The 9166-nt window shown below is 45.5% G+C and overlaps 2 protein-coding genes across 2 annotated transcripts in view; both read left to right on the top strand.

Annotated features, from left to right (window-relative positions):
• The first annotated feature begins 3960 nt into the window (after nt 1-3960).
• Nucleotides 3961-8486, top strand: SPP1 (secreted phosphoprotein 1). The gene is made up of 7 exons (XM_027652702.1): nt 3961-4186; nt 5447-5513; nt 5614-5664; nt 6536-6640; nt 6792-6836; nt 7104-7358; nt 7820-8486. The coding sequence occupies exons 2-7, from the start codon at nt 5460-5462 to the stop codon at nt 8222-8224; spliced, it is 915 nt and encodes a 304-aa protein (XP_027508503.1). The 5' UTR covers nt 3961-4186; nt 5447-5459; the 3' UTR covers nt 8225-8486.
• A 530-nt stretch (nt 8487-9016) lies between these two features.
• PKD2 (polycystin 2, transient receptor potential cation channel) overlaps nt 9017-9166 on the top strand; it is a 26669-nt gene continuing 26519 nt past the window's right edge. The window contains exon 1 of the mRNA XM_027652698.1: nt 9017-9166. Within this exon, the coding sequence (XP_027508499.1) occupies nt 9111-9166 (56 nt within the window). The 5' untranslated portion in view covers nt 9017-9110.

The raw sequence follows: 9166 nt of genomic DNA, 5'->3' as shown, positions 1-9166 counted from the left end.
GGGGTGACTCTGTGCTATACCAGAAGAGCTTAGTGAAGATACGAGAAGAGGGGTGTGCAAAATCATTCCCGTGGTACCCTGCCAAAAGTCCCTGCACTAGGGAGAACAGGCATCTTGTGATTTTCCACCAGTTTCACAATGGAGAGCAAGAAGATGCTGTTCTTTCCATACCCATTCTGCATATTCAGATGTTTCCATTAGTGTCCTTTGTCAGTGTGAGGAGAAAATTTTGCAGTAGGATAGGAAACAGAAAACTGAGCAGAGGGAAGAGGGAAACAATTTGTCACAAAGTTTTTGCAAAGCTTGTCTGAAAAGCAATCTTTTGTAAAGCTGTTTCCTACCATCAAATTACCGTCAGCACTAACACTGTGAGCCCTGAGCTGGCAAACTTTCCTACGAGCATATAGAGGATTTAGGCACACACACCTTGCGTGCTTTCCTTCATCCTGGAGCGTTATCTCTGCAGCAGTGTTCAGCTTCAGAGACAACAGATTGAGCTCAGCTCCCATTGAGATAGGAAAATATCATCCCCCTGTTCTCAAAAAATTGCTTTTCTAGGGTTACATACATTACAAAATGGCACAGTTATGAAAACATGATGTACACCATATATTCTTTCTCTGGTTTTGTTTCTAATAGTAGTTCAGACTGTTATTGTGTTTATTATTTTCCAGTTGAAACAAATGTTATTCTTTTTCTGTCAATTCAGAGCTGCAGCACAGCCACAAACCCAGCACTGAAATATCTGGTGTTTTGCTCTTCACACTGGTCACTCTGATGACCTGAAAGTAACCTAATGTTTTTGTGCTGGTTTAATTCCTGCTGCTACACCGACTTCTGTATTAAAACACATGAATTTCAACAGGAAAGAAAAAAGATCTCAGAAAATTGTTTTTTCTATTGGCTGTAACAGTCAAGGGAGGAAACATTAGTAGGACCCATTTTAGCAAGTTACAAACAGCTGAACTGTATTTATGCTGTAGCAGGAGCAGCCACTTGCCTCTGTGAAAGCTGGGATCTGACTGGGGATGTTCAGCCTCCAGGATTTGTGGGCCACAGCTGTATGGCAGTTTCTCAAATATTACTTTTTTTCACTTTCCGAAGCTGTTACTAGAACAGCATTTGAAAATGTGAGCAGGTAGCAACTAGTCTCAGAAATCAGAGACAAGTGAGTGGGCTCTCTTTACGGAGAGGGAGATAAGGACAGACCAAAAGAAAGAGCAGCCTAACCACATGTTTCCAACACTGCCCAAGATGGAAGAATTTGTGGTCAAAAGCTTTGTTTGACAGGATAGACAAACAGAAAATGTCACCTACATGCAACAAATTACAGCCTGTCACAGTCCTGCTCCACACAGACCCTGACAGCTCTTGAAAGCTGAAATCATGTGTCCTCCCACCTATACAAATTCAAGCAAGTTGCTTCTGCTGTGCCACCAGCAGCCAAGCATTCCCTCTGGAATTAGGCATTTTAATGTGGGAAGTGAAAATGGTGAAAGTTCCCCACTTTTTCCTTATCTCTGACAGGATATGAAGCATTACCCCCTACTAAGGTAAAGGATTTCTCAGCTAGACAAAATGATTTACAGGATGAAAAACCACACAATGATGGGCATGAGACAAGTGCTAAATTTACCACAGCTCTGTACTGGCTAATCTTGCATAAATGAAGACATTTAGTAATAACTGTCGCTTCATATCCTGCTTCTGGATTACTGCAAAACATCAATGTTGTTCCTTACTTCTTACAAAATCAACCATATAGCTTTGGCAGCATATTCAAAAACAGTCATCTCCCAGCACACTGGAAATATCAGTTGTTTGCCAGAAACAGCTCCCTGGGGGTCACATAGAGTCTCTGCTGGGAGTCAAGTGTTCCAGGTACTTGCAAAACATTTGCCTTGAAAAGCCACAGTGACAATTGACTTGTACAGGAAGGTCTTTAACAAACTGCAAGAAGACTGTGTTTCTAATGGCTCCATCAGCACCACTGATAACTGCTGCTCAACTTGGTGGAACAGGTTTTTTACATGTCTTGACATAATATAAAGTCTGATAGACAGTAATATGCCATTATACAGATTGCAAGAGCTGGTTTTGGCCAGAAAACAGCTCTAGAGGATCTTTCAGCATATGTTGGTTTTCAATTCTGCATCTCTTGATGAATGGTTTGTAGGGAAAGTAGGTTTTTAAGGCTTAAAATTTGATCCAGGGTGTGGACAGGAGAGCAGGACCCAGCACACCCAGTTCCACATTCATCTGTGTGAGCCACTAAGCTTCACTCTGTCTCAGTTTCTTGCTCTGTCCGGTGGAAGTAGTTTATTACTGATGGACTGGTGTTTGGGATTAAAGGTACTTGGCTACCTAAGGGCCTGAATTGGGGTTAATTGGAGTCAACAACAGTGCCTTTCTAAAGCTGTACTAGTAACTAAGTAACAGTATCAGCTACTACGTTATGCTCAACCCAAAACTTCCAAAGAGCACCCACTTACAGCTTGAGTCTTGTATCTGCATTCAAGAGCTTCAATAAACTAACTGGCTTCCAGGAGCACTGAGCTCCAGCTATGATGGAGGATGGTAAAGCTGGCTAAATCTGCAAAAGATCATGCTGCTGAAGTCCCAGTTACTGAAGGCTTCTTTTGGTTGAAAAGTCTTTCCTGAGTTAGTATACATAATAATGGTCACATAGCTCCAAAAATAAAAGCCAGGATAGTCCTCATTCACATGGATCCTTATGTGCAGAACTACTAATGATATACCATATACTATCTTTTTATCCAATTCTCCTTCTAGGATATTAGAAGGCTCTATTAAGTAAACTAAGTTGAACTTCCAGCTGTTGCTGATCTCAGCTCAAAAATATAATTAGCTAGGTCTGTGTGATCATGTGATGGGAAGGTGCTGAGCTAACTTGGGTATGTTTCTCACGATGTTTCTAAACATGCCACGGTGTTAATAAGCACAGGATAACCGGTAACATGGGCTGGTACAACACTGTCTGCTTGACTAAGGACACAGCAAACATTAGCTGGGTATCAGAGACGAGGAGAAAGATAACTGCTTTGAAACAGTTATAAATATTCTGCCTTCTGAAAGGGCTGTTTGGGATGTTTCCTTGTGTTTGAATGACACCTCATTGCCATTTTAAGGAAACACCAAATGGAAGAGGGTCTCAGAGCCTTACAGCACATCCCAGCTGATGCAGAGTCTGCCCAAAGCTATGGCTGTCCAAGCGAGGCGCTGCCAGAATACATGCCACCCATCAGCAGGGCCAATGCCCTGCTCCATAGCAGACATAGAATTTCATACCATGATGAAATCAATCCCTTGATTTCCAATGCTATTCATGGCACTTCTCAAACTGTAGCTATAGCTGCTTTCCCCCTCCTTTTTTTTTTTTTTTAGGTTGACCAAATCGTCTAAGAAAGGAGCAAGAAGGGACACAAATGAACAGAAGTGATAATTTCTCAAAATCAAATCTTTTTAAATTAGACTATCCCTGGCTCTTCTATATCTTTACAAACAAGTTTTTGGATGTAGAATGCCTATTGATACAACTAACATTATTAACTTTTTTTTACCCAGGTCAGACCAAAAAACACAAAAGGCCCCATATTTGCAATTCCCATTGCACCACGTATGCCCTGGAGAGCAAATCTACAACTTTGTGGAAGCATTAACATCTTTTTGGTTAATTTTATGTTCAGATTTCTTTCTTCCTGCTCACATTACATATTCCTACTCCCTACAGAGCAGGGCACAAAAGGTTTCTGGGAAACTGGGCTCTGCCTTTTAACAAAAGGAGGACAGATGTGCCCCGAAGCCCTCCTACACGATACCAACTGCTGTGCATTCAACAGACCTGCTGGTTAATGATCTTGCCCATAAGTAATGTTTTAACCATAGAGTAGTTTTTGTTTGCTTCAAAAGCCACAAAGCCAAAGAGGAAGTGTAGGAGAATGTGGGCAGGACAGTGGCCAGGAGGCTCATGACCTCATCTTTTTCCGTCACATGGGGATTGGTGGCTGTGCTTGGGACAGGGTTTAAATTCCCGAAGGTCAGAGATGTCAGGCAGCCAGGGGAGAAGGGGAGAAAGCCAGAGCTTCTGGGAGCCAACTGACTTGAGCTGCTGCTGGGATCACTAGGAGTGCTCTTGCTGCAGCTGACTCCTCCATCACCAGAGAAGGTAATTTTTTTGCTTTTTCTACCTGACATGTGCTAATCTGTCTGCAGCTTTAGTCAAGGAAACATTGAGCAGGAGATCTTTGAAAATTGCTTCACTGGGCAGGGACATTTGATGTTTCCCTGTGGAAAAAGGTGTGTTTTTATAGGAGCAAGGTTGCTTTAGCAATGCAAGGTATTATACATAATGACAATTTTAAACCTGCGTGCTTATAGATGTCAGGAGAAGGTTATTGAAAACTCTGTCACTGAATCATGTGCTGGAAACTCAAAGCTGGTGCTTGAACACAGAAAGCTTTCTCCCCCATGTAACCACTGCCTGGCAGTGTCCTTGTTTTTTCTGGCAGGCTCACAGTTTGTGCTGCACAATCCTGAATGGATGGGACACTCATCCTTCTCTGTGTAACTTGAAATTGCAATACCTATAGTAGAGTGTCCTGTCTCAGGTCCAGCCTTACGAATGCATTTTAAATATGTCCTAAGTAGCCTTTTTTTCCTGCTATGATTTACCAAAGTTTTAAATGACTCTTGTTCATCAGTGAATTGGTTTAATTTCTCAGGGATGTTCCATATCCTGGGAACTGGTCTGTAAGCACCAAAATTTACTGTAGCTCAGTACTCTCCTAATTTCAGCAGGAATTAGTCATTTATTAAATTGCTAAAACTGCAATGTAAGCAGATATTTCACGTTATCTCTTGTTTGGAAACACAGGTTTTTTTGTTCAAACTTCTGCAGGGGGAAATAAAGGTCTAACAATAAAAGCAGTTTATGTTCATATAAACTGACTTTACTCAGAAACTCAAGTTAATAACCCTGAAAGCTAGTTTTAAAATAACTGACAAGAGAATCCAAGCTGAGTTGGCTTTATGCCGTCTCTTCTGAAAAAAAATACGTTAAATGAATGAAGATAAACCAAAACTGATATTTGTAACACTTTGTCTATCACAAAGCTTTTCCTTTGTCTGTGCAAGTCATTAGGTGACAGGATTCAGTTCACCTTCTCAATGTGGCCACTCTCACCACTGCTCAGCTCTTCTCAGAGCCTCTTAAAAATTATTGTAGCTTTTGAGTAGCTAAGTCATGACAAACCAGCTGGGTGTCTGGTGGTGATGGAGGAGAAAAGAAAAAAATTAGTATGTGCAGGTTGGATCCATAGCAGGGAGTTGTTCTCAGCACAGTGAAGTACACTGGGAAAAAGGAAAAGCCTATGGCATTTTTTTAGTACTTTGCCTTGTTGACTCACTGTTCCAAAATATTTTCTAGGTAAAACATCACAATGAAGGTGGCAGTTCTGTGTTTATGCCTTATCAGCATCACCGCTGCATGGCCAGTGAGTAAATCATAAATGTGGATCACCAATCACTTGTATTATTTTCTTTGCACCTTAGTGAGAAATACTGATAAATGCTTTTTTCTTTTCTCCCTTCAAGCTGAGTAAATCCAAGCAGCATGCCATTTCTGCCAGCTCCGAAGAAAAATATGTAAGCTCCTTTTGTCTTTCTATTAATTATCTTTAATAAATACTTTTTGATTTTTTTTTTTGTTTCCTCTAATACATATTTTGTTGTACTTGTTTTATGATTGTAGATGCTTGCAGGGCATGTCCTCACCTGGCTGTTAGGAGCCAGTTTCATGGACTTTTTCCTGTGTCTGGTGTCCCAGTTGAGGACTTTCATTAGTTCTATCTCTGGACCAGCACTGCAAACCTTTCGTCTTAATGAAAAATGTGTTAGTTGTCAGGTAAAAAGAGAAAAGGACTATAGCATGGCACAACTACTACAGCCCACATTTGTTAGTGTGGATCAGATGACAATATTTGGTGTTGGAAGAGCACTTTAATCCAATTCCCATGATTTTTTGGAGTGATGTAAGTGAACTGTATTAATTTTGTATATAGCTATTTGATTTATACTCCGCTGCCAGCTGCTACCCATGTAAAATCAATTCTTTGCTCTGAGAATCAGCTACTGCTCTTAGTTTAGAGTCTTCATGATGAGGGAGATAAATCACCCTTGGGAAAAGGAGCGAGAATTAGCAGAAACAATGATTGTTAGATATAACTCCAAATTCCACTCAACAAAAACAAGCTGGAGAAACTGACCTGAAATTCCTCAGGCTCTGCCAATGGGAGAGGCACATCTTCTATATTGCATTGTTTGGGTATAATGTTCATCATGGCTTGTTTCTGACTCCTCTTCCTACTGCAGTAAATAGCTGAGGGCACATCCTGTGCAAAAGGAGTAAGTATTGCAGATGCCACCTCTGCCTGAAAACAGAGGTTGTGATGCAGGCAGCCTTGCCTAATCCTTTGTGGATTAACCTCTATCTCCCCCCCTTTATTGTCTCTCGAAGGACCCCAGGGGCCATCACGTGCACAGATATCACCATGACCGTGTGAATTCTCAGTTTTGGGAGAGTCAGCAGCACCCACAGACTGACCTGGCATCACCTCAGCAGGTATGGGCAGCTAGCTGGAAGAGAAAGCAGAGCGTCTTTCCGTGACAAGACGTACAAGTTAGGATTAAGTGCATAAAGAATAATCAACATGCTGATCAGCCTTACTGTACGTGCTTTTTCGAACTAATAGGGAGTTTTATGTTGCTTTCAGACCCTTTACTCTTCAGAAGAAAGCGTGGATGTCCCAGTGGAACCGGTAAGTGTTTTGAACGACACAATGTCAGTTGAGTGCTGCAGGGCAGCCAGTGTGTAGCAACAATCATTTTCCTCATTCAAGTGCAGTTCTTGCAGTGGCATCTCTCCCTAAATAGCATCTCCTCCTTAGGCAGGGCGAGGTGAATTCAAAGAAACGCCTGTACATAGCTCCCCACCGCTGCATAAGCCCTGGGCTAGCAGGACAGATACTAGTCTGCACATCTCACATCTGTGTTCATCTGCCTGATGCATAATAAATGTTTTCCAGCACTTTCCTGATGTGTCAAGCAAAAGCCACGAAGATGTGAATGACAACGACGATGATGATAATGATTCCAATGACACGGATGAATCCGATGAGGTTGTCACAGGTTTTCCCACAGACATTCCAGTAACTGTCCCATTCCCCCCATTCCCTTTCACCCGGGGAGACAACGCCGGCAGAGGTGACAGCGTGGCCTACAGGATGAGGGCAAAGGCCGCACTGGTGAAGTCTATCAAACTCCGCAAAGCTGCAAAAAAGGTAAACGGCACTGAGCAGTGGTTTTTGGTTCCATGTTTTTGGAAATGGGTAGTGAACTTGAAGAGGGACATGTTTTTTTATGGGAGTCAGCTTTGAGAAGAATCGGTGAGGGGAAAGTAGGCATGAGTGAGGGAATCTATTTTCCCTTGTCTAGATACCCCAAATCAGGGGGTGTTGATGGCACCAAGGCAAGAGTGTAGCCTGCTGCTGCAAGATATGCACTACTACTACTGCAATGATGTACTCATGCACATGAAATCTGAGGACAGGATCAAACCTTAGTTTCTCATAATGTGAAGGGTTCATGTAACTCCATAAAAGTTAGTGTTTCCAGGCAGAGATGTATCATGCAAGCTTTGAGTGTCCCCTCAGCCTAAGCAGCTTTAGTGCAGTAGGGCAGCACTTGTTGATAGATAATTTCCCAGGAGTGACAGTGGCTCTTGTTTTGCTCTCTAACACAGGTCATATATGATGCCACTGTGGAAGATGAGAGCGACCTGGATGCAGACAGCCAGCGAGCAGGGTTCTCCCGGGAGGATTCTGCTTCCCGCCGCTCCCTGGAGAAGCATGCCATCAGCGTGGAATGGTCTGACAAGAGCCACGGGCGGGACAGCAGCGAGCTGGACAGCAATCAGCCTGACCGGAGCATGGAAAACGACAGCCGGCAGAAGTTCGACAGCCATGAGGCAGAAGGCGATGACAGCAAGTCTGCTGTCAGAGGGGACAGCCTCCCGAGTGTGGAAAGCAAGGAAAGCCAGGTCCGCGTTTCAGCTGAAGTCTCTGAAGATAACAGCAACCAAAAACTCGAGAGTGCTGAGGATTCTCAAGACCGCCACAGCATAGAAAATAATGAAGTCACCCTTTAAAAAGGGAGGCAAAAGTAACGTTTCCCTTCTCTTTCAATCCCTGGCTAATGGCAGCGGGGTGTAGCTTCATTTCAGGTCACCGTTCGCTAATGTAGTTCGCGTGGTGACTTCTCGGGTTCGGGGCGGTCCATGACCCGGTGGCCTCCCCTGGGCCACCAGCAGAGGCTGCGGGACACACGGGGCGAGGGTCGCGCCGCTCTCTGCGCTGCCGGGCGGTGTCTTGCTCTGTAACGGGACTTAAATAAAACCACAAACCCCTGTACCTGCGGGCTGCGTTACTGTCTGATGGGTCGGGGCCGGGCGTGGGTAGCTTTAATACCTCTCCTTAAAACGATGTGAAATCGCTGCTCCCACCAAATTTAAGGAGTAAAACCCCTTCGTGGGGCCTCCTCTCGCTCTCACCGAGGGGGAGCGGCGACCGAGACTCAACCCCGGCGCCAGCCCCTGCCCCTCTCCGCAGGGGCGGTCCGGGTCTGCCCGGGTCTGCCGCCGCACGGCTCGCCTGGGCGCTTCCAGCCTCGGAGAGGGGAAGGAAGGGAAGGGTGGGAGGAGTGCAGGAGGAGGAGGAGGGCGGGAAGGAGGTCCCGGCCGCCGCTCCCGCCGGGAGCCAGGGCGACTACATCTCCCTCCGTACTCCGGGCTTTCCGCCGGAGGGCGGGGAAGGGGCGGCAGCGGCGGGCCGATGGCGGGCGGCGGCGGCGGTTGCCGGCGCGGGCGGGAGCAGCTGGAGCTGGAGCGGCTGGGCGAGGCGGCGCGGGCCGGTTCCTGCCCGCCGTCGCCGCCGCTCTCCGCCTGCTCGCGGCAGGCCTGGAGCCGGGACAACCCGGGCTTCGAGCCCGAGGAGGACGGGGCGGCGGCGGCGGCGGCGGCGGGACCGGTGCTGGAGATGGACGTGGAGTGGGGCAGCCGCGCGGCCGGCGCCGCGTCGTCGCTGGGCAGCGG

The sequence above is a fragment of the Corapipo altera genome, unplaced genomic scaffold (genome assembly GCF_003945725.1).
Source record: "Corapipo altera isolate COAL_440 unplaced genomic scaffold, ASM394572v1 69, whole genome shotgun sequence".
Taxonomy (NCBI): Eukaryota; Metazoa; Chordata; class Aves; order Passeriformes; family Pipridae; genus Corapipo; species Corapipo altera.
Note: the sequence above shows the minus strand (reverse complement) of the source record. Positions and strands in the feature narration are given on the sequence as shown.